The 23,020-nt window shown below is 47.9% G+C and overlaps 1 protein-coding gene across 2 annotated transcripts in view; it reads left to right on the plus strand.

Annotated features, from left to right (window-relative positions):
• The window catches only part of LOC118227904 (insulin-like growth factor 1 receptor), a 124,347-nt gene that overhangs the window by 78,981 nt on the left and 22,346 nt on the right, over nucleotides 1–23,020 (plus strand). Inside the window, exons 3-9 of one of the 2 annotated variants that reach the window (XM_035418954.1) lie at nucleotides 11,723–12,029; nucleotides 14,190–14,398; nucleotides 14,791–14,935; nucleotides 19,729–19,937; nucleotides 20,825–20,951; nucleotides 21,587–21,822; nucleotides 22,633–22,800. In XM_035418954.1, the coding sequence (XP_035274845.1) occupies nucleotides 11,723–12,029; nucleotides 14,190–14,398; nucleotides 14,791–14,935; nucleotides 19,729–19,937; nucleotides 20,825–20,951; nucleotides 21,587–21,822; nucleotides 22,633–22,800 (1,401 nt within the window). The remainder of the gene's footprint in view (nucleotides 1–11,722; nucleotides 12,030–14,189; nucleotides 14,399–14,790; nucleotides 14,936–19,728; nucleotides 19,938–20,824; nucleotides 20,952–21,586; nucleotides 21,823–22,632; nucleotides 22,801–23,020) is intronic. The other variant, XM_035418955.1, reaches the window with a different exon arrangement.

A 23,020-nucleotide genomic window follows, 5' to 3' on the forward strand; every position in this document is an offset into this window, starting at 1 on the left:
GCCAGCACTGGGGCAACATCGGCCAATCACGTCCCTCAGATGCCGTTCAAAAACTCTTTTGCTTTGCGCACTTGTCATTGCTGTCGTCATCTTACATATACTTTTAAAAAAAATGTTTTTAATGTGTCGGGTATCCAGGGAGCTGGGGACTTGTGGGATGATGTCACAGAGATGAAATCAGGAAAGGGATATTGCTTCCGCAGGAGCTAGTTCACTGTACGGGTGAGGTCACAGTAGTGTCTTCCCTTGGATTTGATTTGTTTGAATCGTGATTGGATTAGACGGAATGCAGCTATGCCTGTGATGGAAGGGGACGTGATTATAGAAATATCCACTTACATTTGCACAAAAAAATTCAATCATATTCCTGTCAGACCCTAGCCTGGTCCGGAGGTCATGTGACGATAAGTGTAGATGCGTTAATTTAAAAACAGTTAAGTTTTGTAGTCCTGCTCTCAGTATTGCCACGCAGGTTACGTACGGTTGAGCCAAAATGGCTCCAGTTTGACTGTTTTACGCATAGTTTCCATTGTTTGTGTTGCATGCATTTTAATGGGGGAGGACTACTTCTAGAGACACTGCTCCATGGCATTTTAATTAAAACATAAACCTACCTCAAACAACCAGGGACGGTGATGATGATGATTGCATCAGAACCACTAACAATGCGTCTCCAGATATTCAGCAGAAACATAGCTTGTATGCCCATTGAACTGCTCTCTAGCATACTCTAAGGTCTCAACTTGAAAAGTGTTCAGTTAGCTAGGCCTAGTGCAGTAGGTTTAGTCCTTGAGTTTTTTTCTGCAGCCAGTGTGTCCTGATTGGTCTGGATGTTCCAAATATTTAGTTTGGGAAGAGTCAGTCCTATTTTTGTAGAAATCAATGATTTAGAGGTCCAAACTTGAGGTTTGAACCCCCTACCGAGGCTGTTGTGTTTGGCCCCATTTAGACTGACATATATAAACATCCGTTTAAAAAATGGATGGAATTTTAGGGTTGGAGCTAGTGGGTCAGCTCTTAGGCCTAAGGTTTTAGAAGTCTTGATTTAGAGTCATAAGTTTGAGGTCGAAGTTGTGTTTTCCTTGTGCAGTATCCAAACTTGCCAGGGGTAATAACGCTGTTTAAACTAATCTGCAGCAATTACTATTTTCAGTTAGATCTATTTCATCTACTTGTTAACTTTGTACGTAATTTATAAATGAATGTGGGCCGTAGCACTGATATGCATAAATGTGTTTTGAGCTTAAAAATGCCACTTGTGCACTCTCATCGTAAAATGAAAATTACTTTAAAGGGGAAATGTATTTTTCTGCTTCGCTTGGCTTGTTGCTTGTTTTACATTTTAGTTTAAAATGTAAACCTTAAAATGTAAAGTGCCAAAAAGCATCCTGGTTTTTATTTAACAATGACAATTGCTGGGTGCTGAATTTAGGGTTAAGTTCAAAACATTACAGATGAATGTGATGGAATTAGAATTTTATATTTGTTTTGGAAGAGGAGTGTGATGTTGTAATACAACACATTTCATCTCTCAATACCAAAGTAAGCATATTTGAAATACTCTCTATTGAGTTGTTTTTATGTTATGGCAGGTCACTTCTGAAATGCTGACAGCAGTATGGTAGTGAGGTGTAGAGACCCGAAGTGGTGAACACAATTTTGACGATAGGGTGCATGGTGATTCGGGAGATATCCGCGTGTTTAAATGAATAACCTTGTACCTATCTAAGTCTCCGTATGATGATGTCTGGATAAACAAAACCAAAAAAACTGAGGCAATAAACCGAGAATGTATGTCGTGTTTGTGTACAGTCGTGTTTGTGTATATCAACATAATCTTTTTTTTTTCCTTTGTAATTTATCCCCACCCAATTACCCCCTTCCCCTTAAAACGTGTCCCACTGAAACACTGACTGCAGAAACCCTGAGGTAATCGCGTGCGACATAACCACGATTATTTAACTTCCTTGGAATACTGGAAACTGAGTTAATTCCGACGCTCAGTCACGAATCACAGCTGCTAAACTGATGATCGTCTGTTCAGTGGATTACACGGAAGGCTAGAAACGAAAACAATGTATTTTTATATTGCCCCCTTCCTCCCTTTAGTTCAGAACTGCGTTACTCTTCGGTCGCTTTCATACTGCGTGACGTGAAGGTTGGTGTGTCCTCCTCGGACTGAAAACACCAGGATGCAAACGCCTTGTCAGGCATTTATTGTAGCAGGTATAGTAACATCAAGCTGCAGTCTGGGGGAAGGGATATTTAATTACCATGGTTACCAGTCTCCACCCCCCACCCCTTGCTAGAGGACTTGTTTACCACATTTCTACTCCAGACTCAATAACATGCCAATCACAGAGACCCTCCCACACTCGCTTGCAATTGGTCCAGGAGAATTTCCGCCCAGTTGTGCTAACACACCCGCCCCCCAACACCCATTAAACAGATGATCCGAGCGACTTGGGCACCCCTGCCCTACACGCGGAAAAACGAGGAACGGCGTGTGGGTTCTGCGCTTACATGTTAACTTGATTGTGACGGCGATTGAAAATTGACGACCTTGCTGACAGTGACAATAATAACTATCGTATTGCATTGTTAATAATGATTGCAATAATTAGGCAATTTGCTGATCATAGGAATTGCTGAATTAGAAGTCATGTTTTAACAGTTGGATGCCTTATCGGTCAGAACTAAGGTTAGGCTACTTAATAGACTACGTTGAGTAAGTCTTAAGTATACTGTAATCGTCAGGGAAGTATTTGGAAAGCTCAAAAATTCACTGTGATATTGGCCGATTATGTTATCCGCCTTACCGAACCTATACTTGCTAATTCTGTTCACTAGGGCCTTTGCTGCTGAATGTATTAAGCGACTTGTGTTGCCCCGGGCCTAATCATAGTAAATTATTGGGTAAACGCGCTGCGTTTATCTGTAAAAACGGCGGATGTTATTAATGTGTTTTTATTAATTTTTTGCTCTAAATGTGTATAGTCTGCATTCACATACTAGGCGTACGGAGGTTACACCTTTTGAATCCGCCGTTTCTGTTTACGCAACCAGATGCAGTCCGTTGTCCGAGAGGCACATACCGTACTAGATTAGAGACTGAGGGCTGCTGCCCGCTTAATGTAGGGCATTCGTGTGCCATAGCAGGTCTTTCCTACCTGGTTCTGCGACCTGAATCAGTTCCCCCTCCTCCACAGTTACGATGCGCTGTTATTTAGAATGATAGCCTAGGCTCCGGTATGAATTATTTGTAACTAGGCGCTCTGGAATTCCCGGAGTAGAGTTTAGTCGTACTGGCCCTGGATCCGCATTGCAGCTATTTTATGTAACGCCCCCGCATAAATATAAATCAGACGTCAACGTTTTTGAAGTTACTTAGGGATTCAGACTATGAAAAAACGAAAACATGAAAGGGTATTTTAATGAAATAATGCTTAATTAAAAAACGATTAATTAGCGATATTGTAATATGTAACGTATCTTTAGCTTGAATAAAAGAGTCCTTTACATTGATCTGAGTGTAAATGCATCGGTCAGTGGTTGGTGATGGCGAGCACTTTTATTCGATCAGTAAACACAAGTGCTCTTTATAGTGCTCCAATACATACATAATAGTCTACATGTTAATATATATTAAAAAATGAGTCTTAATGTCATACACGCATCATCCAATTGCTTATATCTGTCACGTACTGTATGAATCTTTCTCTAGTAAGCGATATAATGATTGAGATTTCACTGATCAAATTCCCTGTTTTGATAGTCTTGCTTGTGTTACTAGGGTGGTCAGAGTGCATCTCTCACTTGACTGAAGTTGCCCTGAGTCTCCAGCTTTTACTCAGGAATGTGGTTTTCCTCATTAATCAGGAAGTATTGCTTATGAGACCCTAATCAGGAAGTATTGCTTATGAGACCCTAATCAGGAAGTATTGCTTATGAGACCCTAATCAGGAAGTATTGCTTATGAGACCCTAATCAGGAAGTATTGCTTATGAGACCCCTGGAGTCATCAGTATTTGGCTCTATTGCTATTTTGTGTCATTGTGTTGCAACAAGAACAAATTATTATTATTATAAATGATATAAATATTAATATAATAAACAATATTTTTAACAAATATAAAAATACATATTTTATATAATTGTATATATATTTTTAAATAAAAACACAGAGAGGACCACCTGTAGATGAATTCTGTAAATTTAATTAAGTGACAATTGTGCATTTATCTTGTTTAAATACGGCAAATTTGGCTACTTAAAATGGTATGCCCATGAAACCACAATATTAAAATGGAGCCCGATAGGTCCGTCGCTTTCTGGAGTGTTGTAAAAATGGCATTCTTTGACATGGCAGTGGTCTATATTGGATCATTGGATCAACAGGAAGGAAATGGGAATAAAACGGTGGATGAATCAATTTGTTGGCCAGCCCTAGCTGCTTTAATACCTGGCCTAGGGACAGGGACCAGCATCAGCCCACTGATGCTTTTACCATCATAATTCATAATTGCTCGTGTGTCATTTCAGTGGACCAGCACTGCTGATATTAGCTTAATCATGTAGACATCGTGTAGTTGATGCCGTCCTCATTTGGACTGACTTCATGGGACATTGAATGATGGTTATTGTAGAACTTCCCCCATGCTATGATAATTAAAACCTGCCCCCCCCCCCCCCCCCACACACACAACACACACACCAAATTCCTGATTTCCGTCGACACACACCTCGGTTCTTTTGTGTGTGTGGCGGAGTGGGGGCTGTCAGCTTATTTTATCAGTTCCCGGACCCTATTGGGCTGGTGTTTCCGTAAAACAGCTCAGCAGATGGCGGGCACGGATTCCTCTAACGTGCGACTCACGACTCGCTCTTGTTTTTGTTTTTGTTTTTGTTTTTTCCTCCCGAGCTCCGGGTAAAGAGATAGATCAGCGGAATGTTCCACGACGGCGCGTGGCAATTTGAAGAGTATCCTCTGAGGTAAACGCTGATAAGGGGAAGCGTAAATCACAGCGCGTGGTGACGCGACGCTGAGAGCTAGACGAGCGTTTGTGTGTGTGCGTGTGCGCGTGCGTGTGTGTGCGTGTGTGTGCGTGCGTGCGTGCGTGCGTGCGTGCGTGCGTGCGTGCGTGCGTGCGTGTGTGTGTGGGGTTGGGGGGGGGGGGGGGGGGGGGGGGGGGCGGGGGTTTAGGAGAGACGCTGGCTGAAGCGAGGCTGTGTTTTCCTGAGAATGCGGGCAGGTTGCTTTCCCTGCGAGTGAGAGGGGCGACTGGGAGCGACGCGGAGCGCAGCTAGCCTCACGCGCTCGCACACGCGCCCCCGCGGCGCTCCCTCCCCCCCGCTCTCTCGCCGCCAGTTGTAAACACTGTAGTACGCATGCACCCTGGGCCCTGACGCAGAGGGCTGGGGGGGTCTGGAAGGGGTGAGGGGGGGTGGGGGGGGACGAAAAGGTTGTAGGAACAATCTTCAGCAGTCGGTTCTGTTTCTAGTCAATTTTCGATCTCTGTGTCTGAACTGCCCCCCCATCCCTGTGCCCTCTCCTCTGTGTGTGGCGTGATTTAAGCCCCCCAGCAGTGTGGCTCTGCGGAACGCTGGCTCGCTCCCCTGCCCACTCGCAGGGCTTCACCGTCTCCTCATCAGGTCAGACTGAGCTGTTTGTGACAGACGGAGGCGGAGGGGGTAGTCACATGATCTCAGCCCAAGATCACAAACAGCCCGGGATCACATGGCCAAGGCTAGACTTCTCTCTCTCTCTCTCTCTCTCTCCCTCCCCCCCCTCTCTCTCTCTCTCTCTCTCTCTCTCTCTCTCCCTCCCCCCCCTCTCTCTCTCTCTCTCCCTCCCCCCCCCCTCTCTCTCTCTCCCCCTCTCTCTCTCTCCCTCCATTCGGCCGCCGCCTCTGCGCTTCCCCTGGACTCCTGTCTTAGCCAATCAGCATCCCTGCTGTCTGTCATGTGACCACCCAGGGACCAGAGCCGTGTCACCCCTCCCCACCCCCCCCACCCCCCTAACGAATCGCATTGGGGCCCACACTGTGTGGCTTTGACGCAAGCGCCGCTGTTTGAGTGCACTCACCTGGAGCGTTTCGGAATTCCAGCCAGGTTGTTTTTCTCCTCCCAGTCCCGCCCCCCTCTCCGTGTTTTTGTTGACGCAAATGATGAAATGAGCATTCAAAGTGGATTCACTTTGTAAACATATTTTTATTGGAAGTTACATGCCAAAAAATCAGAGCATGCCCCCCCCCCCCCCCCCCCCCCCCCAAAAAAAAAAAAAAAAAAAAAAAATTAAAATAAAATAAAAACAGAAAAACAAACGCGCACCTTTTTGTTTACAGATGAGCCGATGTAATGAATTTCTCAGGGGCTGGCCTGGAGTGAACTCGGCGTCTGCTGAAATGATTCGTGGTATTTCTGGCATGTTCAGCGGAAGGCTGCTGACTGAAGTTTTTTGGACTCCCCCGCTGATCTGTGATTAAACATCTCTGTACCGCGGGGTTCCAGAACCCCCCCCCCCCCGGACCCACAAGCCCATTAACCCCTAACCCAGAATCCCCAAAGCGCTCCCGGGGGGGGGGTGGGGGAGGGCGAGAACCCGCGGGACACGCGGCGTCCTAAAATGAGAGTGCCTCTGCCTCGTCGCTGGAGTTTCCATTTAGCTACGGCTTCACAGTTTATTTATATGGCATCCTTCATGGTTGCGAGACTTCTTCTTGAGCCGTAAGACGTGGTGGCCATCGCTGTTACGTTTGGGTGCTCAGCTGAGAGCGATCCCCATTTCATGATTTCAGTATACACGCTGTATCTGCCCCTCTGAATCCACTCTGACCATCGTCACGCAAAATAGTTAAATGCTAAACTTTGTGCATTTACATGTTGTCCATTCAAGTCAAGATTTCCCTCAGTTTTGTGAGAGACGCGCACGTATGGGAGTCTAGCATAAAGACGAGTGACCGTGAACATTTGACGACTGAAATGACGGTTGTTAGACGCGCGTCCCTGTGCTCCTGGGCGGGCGCTGTCACTTTCGTGAGGTTCGTCCTCGTTTCTGACGCCGAACTCTGGAGGATTAACATTCTGCTGTCTGATTAGTCTCCTTGCCGGAGAGTTCTGGGGATTTCTCGCATAGCGCGCTGGCTCGGAACAGGAACAAGCGAACGACAAAATTGTGGAGAAAATTAAGAAATTAAGAGCCTTTTTAAAAAAAAAAAAAAAACATACAAGTGGGTCAATGTTCCGAAATTCCTTTCGGATAAAAAGTACAGAAAGAGTTATCTGTCGTTGTTCCGAAACATCCAACAGCTGCTTTTCCCCCACAATTTTTATATTTAAAGTATTCGGAGAATTTGAATTGAAATAATCTGTCACTTGAATGTTTAAGGCCGAGTGCCTTGTTGCCCTGTCCGGGGTGAAGGGACGGCATCACCTGCTCTTTTTGCTATGGTAGCGCTTTACCAGCTGTGACTCCGCCCCCGTTGCCGTTGCCCTCTGTTTCCGGGTAACAGGTCGCAAAGTATGCTCATCTGACGTAACGATATTTGGAGTTTTTACGGGCCTTCATAGATAGGACACAGAAATGTCACGTGTAGTACACAGCTACTGTAAGTCAACGGTTGGATACTGTAAGCTTAAGTGAGAGGGAATTCTCTTTTAGGAAAATGTATTGTAAAGCGAAAGCGTGTTTGATTTCAGACTTTTGAAAGATAGCAGTTGCGTTCGCTGTCGTTGCGCTGTTGCTAATCCTGTCCAGTATCGGTCCAAAAGCCCGAGACTTTGACGAACGCGCTGAGCTGAGGGGAATTAGACGGGGCGGCCGTTTAGAGAGGCGGGCGGGGGCGGGGGCGGTTCCCCCACCCCCCCCCCCCCCCCCCGTGGCCTGACTCCCCGCGGACTTCCCCGAAGCGTTCACGGGAGCGCTGCGCTCCTTGTTGGGCAGCGGCGGCGGCTTCCCGCGTCGGAACCCGCGATGCCTGGCATAGCTGCGGGCACAGCAGCGGGGTTCGGAAATAGGCCCGCGCCAGGCTCCAGGGAAACGGCTATAAATACGCCGCCGTGTCCCCGATGCCTCGTGGGTCCGGCCGCGCTGGGGGGGCGGGGGTGGGGGGGCAGCTTGGGCTTATATGGGAGGCCGTGGGGGGTGGGGGGTGGGGCGCATTGAGGAATGTTATCCTTATTGAGGAATTTGCGCAAATGATGCACAGCCATCCCCCTCTCCCCGCTCGCACCCCCCCACCCCACCCCACACCCCACCCCCCCGCCTCCGGCTCCCCTTCCTTAAATAGCCACAATACATGGCCCCACGTGGCTATTTAAGGAAGTGTGCGGCCCCTGAAGATCCAGTTCCGGCCTTTAGCGAATTCCAGCTCTCCCCCCCTCTCGTTGTCCTTACGTAAATGCCAAACGCGTCACCACCCCGGCTCGCCGCGTGGAAGGTGTGTAAGGAGACCCGTGAGTAAATCTTTCCAGTTTGGAGCGCGTCCAGCCGCGGCAGAAATAGCGGAGGCTTTTTTATAACGGCTAACATAGCGCTGGCTCATTAATTGGGGCGGATTAGCGTCATATCTGTATTCGGCTGCAGCTGAAACGTCTTACAAACTCACCGTGAGGTTTTTTTTGTTTTTTTTGTTACGATTTGTCATTTTGACTCATTTTATTTTGGCGGGGAGGGAAAGTAGTGAAACCAAACGCCGGAAAAGAAGAATCTTAAGGAATCGGTTGATGTCCAGAATGTGGAAGGGCACCCCCTACTGTCCTCAAAAAAGCAGCCTTGATAAAGCCAAACTATATGAAATATCCACGTCGCTAGCAACTTAGCAATGTAGCAACCAAGCTCCACCCCCATCCCACCCCAAGCCAAACCCGTCCATAAAGCCCACAGTAGTGTTTCGTGACGTTCCTGTTCTGTCCTCGATCAAATGTCCAAGAATCTGAAGCTCACACACACACACACACACACACATACACACACAAGAAAGCCTTGTATATACAGGGATTACCGTGTGCGCTTGTCATCGTTTGGATTCATGGCCCCAATAAACGCGATGGCCAGGTGTCCTCATAACTCGGAGCACTGCTGTATAAAGGAATAAGTCAAATCTGAGAAATCCCGTTCGGACACGGCCTTCTCCCCGGCGCGGCCTCGCCGGGCGCGGTGCCAGCCCGCTCGCCGCCCGTTGCTAGGAGACGCGCGATGGGCCGGCGGGCCGGCGCCGGGGCATCTACCTGAGGTGTCCCGTTACTGCCGGATACGCCAGCCGCTGGAGCTCGGTCACAGTCCCGCTCACGGTGCTGCGTGCGCGCGTGTGTGTGTGTGTGTCTGTGTCTGTGTGTGCACGTGTGTGTGTATGTGTGGGTGTGTGTGTGTGTCTGTGTGTGCACGTGTGTGTGGGTGTGTGTGTGTGTCTGTGTGTGCACGTGTGTGTGTATGTGTGGGTGTGTGTGTGTGCACGTGTGTGCGTGCGCTTGTGAGTGTGCGTGTGTCCGCATCCACGTGTGTCTGTGTGTGTCCATGTGTGTCTGTGTGTGTCCACGTGTATGTCATGTGAGTATGTAATTGCGTGTATGACTGCGTGTGTCACAGCATTGACTTTACTGGCGACATGTTCTGAGGCAGTTGTGTTCACCCCGGCAGCTGTCTGCTGTCATGGGAAGTGCGTTTTGTAATGCTAACTACACACGCAGACAGGCCCCTCTCCTGCCTCAGTAAAGCGTGTGTGGGGGTTGGGAGTTGGAGGAGATGCACTGACGGGCAGGCCTTCCTCTGCTCCAGTCAGTACCAGCAAAGCTCTGTGAGGTCCAAACCTGCAGGAACCAGGGCGGCTGTTTCAGGCAGTTGTTTGAAAACCTGTAATGGGTTTAAGCTTCTCACATTACAATCTTGTACATTCTCTGTCAGTTGCCTTGCCAATTATTACACGTTAACGGCATATTTGTTTGTTTGTGATCAGGATTGCCATTGATGTGCGTCTTATCCTATTTTTGCTTCCCCTCCACACCAACCTTGACTGTCCGTCGACCTGTTCTCTAGAGTAGGGTGCGTTTACCTATTAAGCCCACCCAAATCTTAAAGTTTAGACGTTTTTTTATGTCGTTATATATATTTTTTTTTAAGTAATTTGTGTAAAAACGTAAGCTCAGTATGTCATTTCAAGCCTTACCGCTCGCTTAAAAAAACCTGCAACATTTGAGATGAAGTAAAGCGATGGAAAATATGGAGGCTAGTCCAGGCTAGAAAATCTGGTGACAGGGTAGAATTTTTTTATTTTATTTGACTATTTTAGTTCATTTGTATAGCACGTTGTAAAGATCAAATATTGAGCCAATAGAAATTCTACACCCCCGTGAACATTTTGCACACTTCTGTCTGTGCCAGATTTTTTTCCCCCTCCAGCCATACGTACTCTGCCTTCGGCCTCATGGCGGCCATTTTGAAAGCCGTGCCAGAACTTTGCAGAGGGAGGGGGGGCCGTAAGGTTACGTTTTGCAGACATTTCCTTTTTCCAAGTCCGATATTTAACGAGAAGCTGAGTAACGTCTCGATACTTGTAGGCGACAGCAGGTTACTCGTTAAGCAAGCGCCGTCGTTTTATCAGTTAAAAAGACGGATTTTCTGTGAAAGACTTTCCTGTCAAACCTCATGGTGTGCTAAACACACGAGCAATGTGACTGACTGTGAACAGCACTTGTAATATGTTGCGTTATTTCTGACTGTTCGTTGCTCTGTTCATTTCCTGTCTGCTTGAAAACGCCTGGAGAAGTTTCTCATGGTGTCCCGTGCAGGCGATATGCTTCTAGGCCCTGAAGATGAGATGAAGAACAGGAAGTCGCTCTGGCACAGTCTGTGGATATGCTACGGTCTGTGGGAGTGGTATTCATTAAGTGCTGTTAGCCACTTGATCGATCAAGTAAAGCAGTTGATAACGCAGTTAATTTGCCTCACTTGGATTCTTGGATTTGAATCGGTTGCTGATCTTAAGGTGCAAACTGAAAGCTGCAGCTGTCCAGGGGTGAGAGGGAGTGCCTCAGGTTTATTAAGTCAGGGTTCAGACGGAGCTGCCAGACACCTGCTGTGATGTGTGGTTAGCTCCTCTCCTCCGTCTCTCTCTGTCTTCCTCGGTTTCATTTCAGTTCAACTGCTTTGTTTCCATGACGTCTTTTGCGATACGAAAAAAATATAAACCCCAGCTTGTATGGGGCAGCGGTGTAGTATAATGGGTAAGAAACTGGGCTTGTAACCTAAAGGTCATAGGTTTGATTCCTGGGTTGGACACTGCCGTTGTACCCTTGAGCAAAGTACTTAACCTGCATTGCTTCAATATGTATCCAGCTGTATAAATGGATGCAATGTAAATGCTATGTAAAAACTTGTGTAAGTTGCTCTGGATAAGAGCGTCTGCTAAATGCCTGTAATGTAATGTATACTTGTCATTTATTAAATAGTAGCTCAAATCAAGCAATCTGATTGGTTCATAGCTGTGGTATATTAACCATATACCACGGCTATGACGTCTAATTCCTTTGCACAATTCAGTATCACTTAGCTTCGCATCGGGCCGAAAAAAACGCCCCTTAGCTGTGATATAATAACCATGTACCACGGCCTGTCGTGAGCTACTGCTTAAGTATACTACACTGCCAAGACATTTATATTGTCTGGTTTGAAAATGACCATAAGTAATTCTCTCTCTCTCTCTCTCTCTCTCTCTCTCTCTCTCAGTGTGCCCTAATGAGTGTGACGGGCGTGCGTGCACGGAGGCGGGCGAGTGTTGCCACGCCCAGTGCCTGGGCAGCTGCGCGGAGCCGGACAGCGACGCGGCGTGCGCGGCCTGCCTGCACTTCTACCACGAGGGCCACTGCGTGCCCGCCTGCCCGCCCGACACCTACAGCTTCGAGGGCTGGCGCTGCATCACCATGGACGTGTGCGGCATGGTGCACCTGCCCAACGACTTCGACCGCTTCGTCATCCACGAGGGCGAGTGCGTGCCCGACTGCCCGTCCGGCTTCACCCGCAACGAGAGCCAGAGGTGAGCCCCGCCCCCCCCTCCGTTCCCCCGCCCCCGTCCGCCGGCCTGTGTGTGCGCCGGCGACGTTTCCAAGGGCCCTGCAAAAATGCAAAAATCTGCACTCACACAGGCCCTTTTCCGATAAGATTTGAGACCCCTGTTTTCATGTTTTTTGAGGGCCCCTGACTTACAGGGGCCCTCAACAAATATTACAACAGGGGTCTCAAATCTTATCGGAAAAGGGCCAGCGTGAGTGCAGGTTTTTGCATTAGCCCAGCACTAAGACACCTGATTGAGCTAATTGACCTATCGTGGTCTCCAATCAGGACCTTGTTAAGCTGAATCAGGTGTCTTAGTGCTGGGCTAATACAAAACCCCGTACCCACACTGGCCCTTTACTGATAGGATTGAGGACCCCAGTATTAGAACAAAGGATATTCTGGGATGGTGGAGCCAAATGTGAGATATTTTCACGGGGCCCTATAACTGTGGTCGTCCCCCAGCCTGTGTCTTTGTCTTTTCTCTTCCTGCTTTCGGTCTGTCTGTCTCTCTGCTTCCGTGTGTCCGTTCTGAGTTAACCTCTTTGGCAAGTCTAAAATGAGTTTGCTCCAAAGTACCAAATTCCCATTTGACAGAAATACTTCAATTGTCACAAAATCACCCATCATTAAGTGAATCACCCAAGGTTATCATAAAGGTTGTATTTCATGAGATACACCAGTCTGCTATATTGTAAATGCAGACAAGCGGGTATGAGAGAGTGTAAGTGAGTGATCACACCTGCCTCTTATAGAGTAAGGTAAACAAATGGTATCACATAGAGGGGAGAGCAGGCAGGGATGGCTCAGGGTCACAGAATACTGAGGCACTTCTAAAGCTTATTATAGGCCTGCTGTATAAATAGTTTTAGTTTAGGGACTTCAGGAACACATATGTATGTATATATAACTAAACGGTGTAATTAAATCATACATAATACATTTATATATTTCTGCTTAATCATTCATCAACTAATCATTAATTTCTCAAATAATTAATCTAATGTAATAAACTAATGATTAATCAAAGTTATTTCCACTTCATCTGCTGTAGTCTGGGAACCTGTCCACCCCGTTGCTGTTTCCAGCAGTGCTAATTTCAGCAGGCAATTTCCAGGCCAGAGAACTTTCGCGTGCGCACATGAAGTGCTTTTGCTCTCATTGTGAGATGATGTTCAGCTTAAAGCCGAATGTCTGCAGCAGAGACATTTATTCTCTGAAAATCAGCATTTCTTTCTTTAATTGCCATCCCTGCAAGAGGGGGCGACCGTTAAACCTGTGCGATGCAACAAAAAGAAAACAGCTTTTCGGTTATTGGTGACGCGGACTTCAAAATGGCCGTCTGCTTTCACAGAGAGCGCGCTCTCGAAAGAGCGCGAGCGAAAGCGGATCAGGTGACTGTTATTAAGCTGCTAGACTGGATCGGCAGTAAGTGGGATGCTGCGGACTTCTGTTGTTATTGTCTGAAGTGTTCTGGGGGTTTTAGACCGCTGGGGGAAACCGTGCTGTGTGTGTGCGCGAACGGCGAAACTCGATCGGGATACCCCGGCAGAGGCCAAAAACAATTCGGGAAAACAATCCCGCCGTTGGACCACGACGCAGGGCATTCCTAGCGAGCGATCTGTAATTCAGTAAGCCTATTTAAAGGCTCCTCGGCGAGCGCAAGCCTCAGCACGGCCCCTGTCTCGAGCGGGCTACGACGTTTAAATCTGATACGGAGTGGCTCAGCGGTTCAGCCCCGATGCGTTTTAAACCGTACCTCTGCAAGGTTTAACGTGTGCGGTCGGAACTGGACCGCGAGCATTTTAGATCAACGTGACCTGGGTTAGCCTAACTCTCACCACTCCTTCCTGTTTCCTGCGGAATGTTTTTGGGGCGGGTGTTTGTCTGCAACTCTATCGTCTCTCTCGATTGAGCCGGAGACCTTGCGGCTCAAACAAACATGGGTTGAAGTGAGTGGAGTGGAGAAGGGGCGTGCCCGGGCTTCATGCCCTGCCCCCGATCCCTGGCACCGCCCAGGTTTGGAGTTTCTGGAGTCATAGTTCACTGCTATCTGTCTCTCTCCCTTCAACTCATTCTCTTTCCCTTTCTGTCTCTCTTCTCTATCACACACCCATCCCTCTCCCCTTCTCTCTCGCTGTAGCCCTCTGGCTCTCCCTCATCTCACTCTCCTCTCTTTCTCTGTATCATTCACTCCCTCTCTCCTCTCTCTCAGCATGTTCTGCAGTGCCTGTGACGGTCTGTGCGATAAGATCTGCGATGAAAAGATCATCGACTCTGTGGACGCTGCACAGTCACTGAAGGGCTGCACTGTCATCAAAGGCAATCTGCACATCAACATCCGCCGTGGCAGTGAGTACTGTGGGCCAGCAGGGGGCGCCCTCTCTCTCTCTCTCTCTCTCTCTCTCACACACACACGCGCACACACACAAACACACATGTACGCCCACACAGACGCACACACATGTGCGCATGCATGCACACACACACCCACGCATTCACATACACACAAAACTTGCACATGAACAGCCATAGATCAGTCATGCCCATACACACACACACACACACACACACACGCATAGTCACTCATGCGCAGGCATGCACGATGCATGTATTCGCACACAAGTGCACGCAGAGATATTCTCTGACACTGTAAATGGAGAGGAGGATAAAATTTGGGTAGGGGGGTATGAAACGAATGCCAGTGAGCGTTGAGTGGAGCATTTGAGCCCGTCCCTCCACAGATAACATCGCCTCTGAGCTGGAGAGCTTCATGGGCCTGATCCAGACGGTCACCGGGTACGTGAGGATCCGGCACTCCCACACGCTCGGCTCGCTGTCCTTCCTCAAGAGCCTGCGCTACATCAACGGCGAGGAGCTGATGGACGGGTACGCCCGGGCGCGTCTCTCTCTCTCTCTCCCCCTCTCTCTCTCTCTCTCTCTCTCTCTCTCTCTCTCTCTCTCTCTCTCTCTCTCTCTCTCCCTCTCTCTCTCTCTCTCTCTCTCCCTCTCTCTCTCTCTCTCTCTCTCTCTCTCCCTCTCTCTCTCTCTCTCTCTCTCTCTCTCTCTCTCTCTCTCTCTCTCTCTCTCTCTCTCTCTCTCTCTCTCTCCCTCTCTCTCTCCCTCTCTCTCTCCCTCTCTCTCTCTCTCTCTCTCTCTCTCTCTCTCTCTCTCTCTCTCTCTCCCTCTCTCTCTCTCTCTCTCTCTCTCTCTCTCTCTCTCTCTCTCTCTCTCTCTCTCTCTCTCTCTCTCCCTCTTCTCTTCATGCTACATGTCTGCATATCCAGAACGTTGGTTGGACAGGTCATCGATGGTGTCCCGTCCCATAAATTGTGTTGGCTGCCTGTGATTACCCTACACCACAAGTAAGAACTTGGTCACTTAGGGGAATGAAGGATCCTCTCAAACAACAAAGGGGAGGAAAACCAGTATTCACAAGACAAATAGGGGAGAAAAAGGTTTGGGTCTGAAACAGCGCCGTGTGATTAGAGCCCCTGTGAGGAGGCTAATACTAGCCATTATTTTCACTTGTCTCTTCCTTTGAACCTGAGCAAATCCTGCTCTTTGCACCATCTGATATGCTACTCCCTTTTTTGGTCAACTAATGTCTTTGGAAACGATGAGGGCGGAGTTTTTAAATTTCTCCGGTAACATTACAGAGTATACAAACCGTGCTGTTCACTTGTCCCGCACGAGTTTGAGCTTGCCAGATCGCGGGCTCGAGGAAAAATAAACAAAAAGCCGCGCTCCACTGACTGCAGATATTAAGTGTAATCAGTAATCTGCCATGGTTACTTACACATTCTCAAAGCTGCAGATTCTGTTAGCCAGCAGTCAGTTTTTTTCATTCTGATTATTGGTGTAAACAGTATTTGAGGCATATTAGCCTTCGGGTAACAGAAACCTTAGCCAGATAGCATTATTTATTTATTGATTTATTTTAAATGTTCATCTAACAATGTTCTTACCTTCTTTTTTCCAATTTTTGGGGGCAGACATAATGAAAGTGACACAGTTTTAAAGATCTGTGTCTGATGCATTGGCGTAGTGTGTCTAGCCAAAGTCCATTTCCCACAGCTGTCCCAAAGTGGGCATCGGAAATAAATGGACTTGAGAGGGTGGCAGTTTGTCGAGGGGGCAAGGGTTTGTCTCTGCTGTTGGAAGCCCTAAAAACAGTGGCACAAACGGGGCAGTGTGTTGCCGCGGCGACTGGAGAGCGTCCAGCGATGGCGGAGAGGGGGGTCATGGGAAGGCCTTTGCCCCCTCTGCTTGTTGTCTTGGGTTACGGACGCAGGAATGTTACCGAGGGAAGCCGGGATTCCGCGCATTCCTCGGGGTCCGGCCGGGCCGAGCCCGTTTTAAAGCCACAGCGGCCCTCTGCCGCGACCGCGCCGGGGCCGCCTCGCCGAGCGGCACGCGCTCCGTGTCTCCTGAGCGGCGACTCCGCCCCCAGAAGCCCCGCCCACTGGGACCTGGGAAGCCCTTGGGGGTTTGTCCTGGTCGATTAGCCATCTAGACCTCAACTTTTTCAGCAGTGGCCCAAAGATATCAATCCATGCTTATCGCAACCAAAGCGGATGTCGTTTTCGTTAGTAACAACTAAACGTTAAACTGCTGACGATAGCCATGTTTTTAATATTTAAGCGCTGAATGAAAGGACAAAGTTAGTGGGCAGTTAATCACAGAAAGCATTGCCTAATTAACCGAATTTAAGGCTTTATCAATGCGGCATGCAGGGTAGTATGGGTAAAGTTCTCAAAGCCGCCAGACGGAAAACCTTCGGTTAAAACAACAGATCTCTTCTCATTAGCATTACAGTCATCGTCAGTGAGTCTCTTTGTAATGGGATGTATCAGCCAGTTATCCAGTTCCCAGTGGGGGAACTTCACACAAATTTGCTAATATTTCAATACGGCCAACATTTTATTAATGTTACAGATTTTTTTTTTTTTTTTTCGATGTCAATAGTCAATAGATAGGTTCGCGATGATTAGCTAAAGCCGCTAACTTTCATACGTTGTAGGAGCAATAAACAAGTTAATTTGGTAGAATCGATGCTGGTTCGTGGGTTGCAAACAGCGAAAAATGCATTTTAGCTGGTTTTATTTTTTTCATTTAGCATTTATTTGTACAAACACAGGCCTAATTGCATTGCAAATGTTGCTGTAGTCTACAGGATACTACAGCCAAATAGATTTCCCCAGTGACCTAAGTTTGGCGGTGTTAACGTAGTGGCTTGTAGTGGCCTGCTTTGTTAGAATTCGTACCACTCACAATGAAATTGAGTTTCTTTCAGGAGGTTTAGGCTATGCTCGAATGTGGGCATTCCACATGCTGTAGTTTAAGCATTTATAGGTTGTGCTGTCATGTGTTACGTTTACATTACATTACATTACAGGCATTTAGCAGACGCTCTTATCCAGAGCGACTTACACAACATTTTACATTGTATCCATTTATACAGCTGGATATATACTGAAGCAATGCAGGTTAAGTACCTTGCTCAAGGGTACAACGGCAGTGTCCTACCCGGGAATCGAACCTGCGACCTTTCGGTTACAAGCCCAGTTCCTTACCCACTGTGCTACACTGCCGCCCTGTACGCTTGTTTCGTTTACCGTGAATATGCAACATCACCAACTTTTTTTGTGACGGTGGGATATTAACCTTATTGCGATCTTATTGTACATAATGTGGGGTATTCCTGTCTCCATGGGCTATACCTTTCACTTAGGGCACGGAAAAATCACATTAAAATTAGCTGTGTGCTGATATGTGCTAGAGGAATGTAAAATTTCCTTTTGAGTGGTCATAAATAGTAACATTTGTAAAATGTCATCCCATTCCCATGCACAGAGTACAGAAAACAAGAAGAGAGTGAATGATTACATATTTAGGTCTGTGTACCATAGTGCGTTTTTGCATTATTTTTCAATGTGATATCAATGTTTCATCTTAAACCATCATAAGGGGCTAATTTATTTATGTGCTTTATAATAGACAAAAACCATTTCATTCTTTTTTTGGTGCGGTTTGGGATAGGGGTTTTGACCCCTAGATGCTAGATGTCTAGACCCCTATACTGATGAACAGATTGTAATTTCCATTTGGAAATGATGCAAAAGTGAGTTTGATGAGCCAAAATAGTTGATTTGTTGTGAAATATATGATTATGTAATGTTTTTCTGCAACACACAATTTAGACATTTTGGATAGATTTAAACACTAAGGGGGGTACACTGCTTTTTGCTTCATAAATCTTTGGTCGTTTTCTGTATCACCCTCAGATTTTGCATACTTCTTGTCAAGGAGTTTATTATCCAGAACATGTATAGTTCTTCTATTTTATATATGTGATCTCTCAGTATTGCATTTCTAACTAAAGCAGAACAGCTTTATTTATTTTATTTTTCCCTAAATTATGAATATAAACTAATCTAAATTGTAAATTGTACAAGTGTCTTGCTTCACTTGTGCTGTTTTTCAAGTCTCTGTGATGCTCACATCTGCAATTATAAAGCCTTAAATAGAACACCCCCTGAATGGGTGAGGATTGGCCAAATTTGGCATCTGCATGAAGGCCTTAAAGAAATAGGTGTGAACTGAGTCAGGATATCAGTATAGGTGGGGATAAGGAAGGAAACAGGAGTAACAGGCAGCACTGTGGAGAAGGCAATCAATAGTAGAAAATAAAAACCTTATGAGTTATGCTTATTGGTACTGATTAAACCATTAAAATGAGCAGCTCTTGGTGCAGGAATGATAAGAAACAAGGAAATCCTTCATATGCAGGGAGTGAACCTGAAATGTGGACTGTTTCCACCTATGCTCAGCCCTCCTCCTGTGCATTTCCTCCTGACTCGGGCCAGCTTGCCTGCGATGAGTTTGCCTGTGTATCCGCTGGTGGAGTGCAGTCAGTTCTTGGAAGGTTAGGTGGATTAACCCCTCCCGATTTGGAAAACGGGCTTGCTGGCCGAGCGCGGGAAAGCAAATCCGTCCCCTCTGAGGCGACGGTCCGGTGATCCCGGGAACGCCGCGAGACCAGCCGGCGTGGTCGCCTTGAGGCACCCACAGGGAGATGGTAACAGGCCTTAGCCAAAGCGAGAGCAAGGGCCAGATTTACCGCCTCTGTCAGGTGATTCGGTTCTACCACTTCGTGCTCCGCGTTTCCTCTGGCGCCGTCTCCGATGATTTTTAGGAAGCGCCCACGGCAAGGGAATCGGCCGACGTCGGCCGTCATTGGCCGGCAACATTACAGGGGGGCGGGAGAAATACGCTTTGGGAATTAACCCCGTAATTGCAATGGGTGGAAACCGCACCGTTTGATCGGATGTGGAGAAGCGTCTCCTGAACCTAGACGACGGCGGTGTGAACTTGAGCTAGCGAAGGCGCGAATAGCAGGAACGCTACAGGTGCAAACACCGCCGGGGGAACCACTGAACACCAGCGCCATCATAGCATCAGACCGGGCCTAGCGGACTAGGCTTAATGTCGCCTCTGTGCTCCCTGTGTTTCTGCTGTAGTAACTGTGGTAGTCATTTACAGCACATCTGGCTGAGAAACTTATAGCACAACTGGATGAGAACAGTCAAAGTGGACAGCAACAATACGTAGGCTCTACATTACACGCCAGTTAATCGCTTTCTTTGTATTGTTTTTTTTTTAATTTTTTTTTTTTTTAGAATGTACTCGTTTTCTGCTCTGGACAACCAGCACCTCCAGTACCTCTGGGACTGGACCCAGCACAACCTGACCATCAAGGCCGGGAAACTGTTCTTCCGCTTCAACCCCAAGCTGTGCGTCTCCGAGATCCGCAAGATGTGGGAGAAGACGGGGATCGCCGAGAAGTTCGACGAGGGCGAATTCCGCAACAACGGAGACCGAGCCAGCTGTGAGTAGAGCGCCCCCTGTCTTCGGTTACCCTCGCGCCCGAAAGCTTGCGAGAGTCTCCGGCTTTATGTTTGAGATGTGGCGCTTGGGATGCTCCAGGGGGTCGTATTTCTCTCTTTTATGGGATTGTGGAGGTGTCCTGAGTGTTCACAGGTGTCCAGCAGCCTGCCAGAGGCGGAGTCACGTGCTCGCAGACTCCGGTGGCTTCAAGCACACGGCGTGCCGTGTAAACTGGGTTATCTTTCCCGCTGTGCAGAATTGAGGAAAGGTCCCCCTTGTCGGCGTTGATATATGTGGGAGAATGCCGTCAGGGTCGGTGACATCACGGTTGACCTCCGCGGGTGGAATGCTCGGAGCGCTGTGCTGACGACAGCAGCCATGTTGGCTCTTACCTCTTAACTCTCCCTCTCTTATCCAGCACTCGTACACTAGCCAGCTCGCGTCTTCTTTCTCACACACGCGCACACACAGACACGCATACACACTGATTTCAGTCTGCGCACGCACGTGCTTGCACACACAAATCAAGCAATTTGGCATGTCAACACATTGTTCCTGTCTTTGACTTATCTTGCGATCTTGAGTGCAAGCACTCATTACCATACTTCCCTTGCCTCAAGCTCTCATATTTCATTGCAGAATCATTGTCTGTGATGTCTATTTAAGATGATCGTGAAATTCTTAATGGGAATTGTGTTAGGCTGCCAGATAAGAACATTTTTAAAAAGCGCAACTGCATTTTAAAATGGTGTGTTCTGGAACTGTCCAAAATGAACAGAGCTTATTCCCACATCGATAAGCATTAAGCAATAACATGAGGATTGAATTAAGCGCGGAAAAGTTTTATCTTTGGATGTGATGGATGCGTTTCTTTTTCTGTCGGTGCAGGTGAGAGTCACATCCTCAAGTTCAAGTCCAACAGCACCATGAGTAACCGGATAAAGCTGATCTGGGAGCGCTACCGGCCGCCAGACTACCGGGATCTCATCACCTTCATCGTTTACTACAAGGAAGCGTGAGTGCAGTTAGAAACACCGCGGCTCTTACTGCTGGTATAGCCAGCCAGCGCTTATTCTTACACTGTATGACTGAGTCTGCTGTGTGTGTGTGTGTGTGTGTGTCTGTGTGTGTGTGTGTGTGTGTGTGTGTGTGTGTCTGTGTCTGTGTCTGTGTCTGTGTCTGTGTGTCTGTGTCTGTGTCTGTGTCTGTGTGTGTGTCTGTGTGTGTGTGTGTGTGTGTCTGTGTCTGTGTCTGTGTGTGTCTCTGTGTCTGTGTGTGTCTGTGTGTGTGTGTGTCTCTGTGTGTGTGTGTGTGTCTGTGTCTGTGTGTGTGTGTGTGTCTCTGTGTGTGTGTGTGTGTGTGTCTCTGTGTGTGTGTGTGTCTCTGTGTCTGTGTGTGTGTGTCTGTGTCTGTGTGTGTCTCTGTGTGTGTGTGTGTCTGTGTCTGTGTGTGTCTGTGTGTGTGTGTGCGTCTCTGTGTCTGTGTGTGTGTCTGTGTGCGTGCGTGTGTTCGTGCACGTGCGTGTGCATGTGTGTGTCTGTGTGCGTGCGTGCGTGTGTGTGCGCCTGTGCGTGTGTGTGTTCGTGCACGTGCGTGTGTGTGTCTGTGTGCGTGGGTTTGTTTAAAGGCTTCTCTGTTGCTGTATTGCAGGCCCTTCCAGAACATCACGGAGTTTGACGGACAGGATGGGTGTGGCTCTAACAGCTGGAATATGGTGGACGTGGACCTGCCGCAGGACAAGGACGTGGACCCGGGCGTCCTGCTGTCCCCACTCAAACCCTGGACGCAGTACGCCGTCTTTGTCAAGGCCATCACCCTGGCGGTGGAGGACAAACATGTTCTGGGAGCCAAAAGTGAAGTGGTGTATATCCGCACCAACCCCTCAGGTACGCACGTACACCTGTATCAACCCCTCAGGTACATACACACACCTGTATAGCCCCTCAGGTACATACACACACACCTGTATAGCCCCTCAGGTACATACACACACACACACACCTGTACAGCCCCTGAGGTACATACACACAACTGTACAGCGCCTCAGGTACATACACACAACTGTACAGTGCCTCAGGTACATACACACACCTGTACAGCGCCTCAGGTACATACACACACCTGTACAGTCCCTCAGGTACATACACACACACACACACACACCTGTACAGTCCCTCGGGTACATACACACACACACACACACACACACACACACCTGTACAGTCCCTCAGGTACATACACACACACACACACACCTGTACAGTCCCTCAGGTACATACACACACCTGTACAGTCCCTCAGGTACATACACACACACACACACACACCTGTACAGTCCCTCGGGTACATACACACACCTGTACAGTCCCTCAGGTACATACACACACACACACACACACACCTGTACAGTCCCTCAGGTACATACACACACCTGTACAGTCCCTCAGGTACATGCACACACATACACACACACACCTGTACAGTCCCTCAGGTACATACACACACCTGTACAGCCCCTCAGGTACACACACACATAACTGTACAGTCCCTCAGGTACACACACACACACCTGTACAGCGCCTCAGGTACATACACACACCTGTACAGCCTCTCAGATACATACACACACACACACACACACCTGTACACACCTGTAGCCCTACTACTTTTCACGCTGATATCTGTCCACATTGCAGAGCCTTCCATGCCCCTGGATGTGCGCTATTACTCAAACTCCTCCTCCAAGCTTCTGATCAAGTGGTCACCCCCCATCTCCCCCAACGGGAACCTCACCTACTACCTGGTGCGCTGGCAACAGCAGCCTGAGGACAAGGAGCTGTACGAGCACAACTACTGCTCTAAAGGTGAGCGCCCCCTGCTGGTACCCTGTGCTTCCCCTCTTAAAACAACTCCCCTTTCCAAACTGGGGAAACATTGGGGGGGGTCAAATTGGGTACCCAACAATTGATGGAAAACTACTTTTTATTGTTGGTGCAGAATGAACTTTTATTTACTTTTTGGGTTAGCCGCTTGGCTGAGCATCAGGATTGTACAGTGTGTTCATGTTTATAGACTGCTTAACAA

This window comes from Anguilla anguilla, chromosome 5, assembly GCF_013347855.1.
Source record: "Anguilla anguilla isolate fAngAng1 chromosome 5, fAngAng1.pri, whole genome shotgun sequence".
In the NCBI taxonomy this organism is placed as follows: domain Eukaryota; kingdom Metazoa; phylum Chordata; class Actinopteri; order Anguilliformes; family Anguillidae; genus Anguilla; species Anguilla anguilla.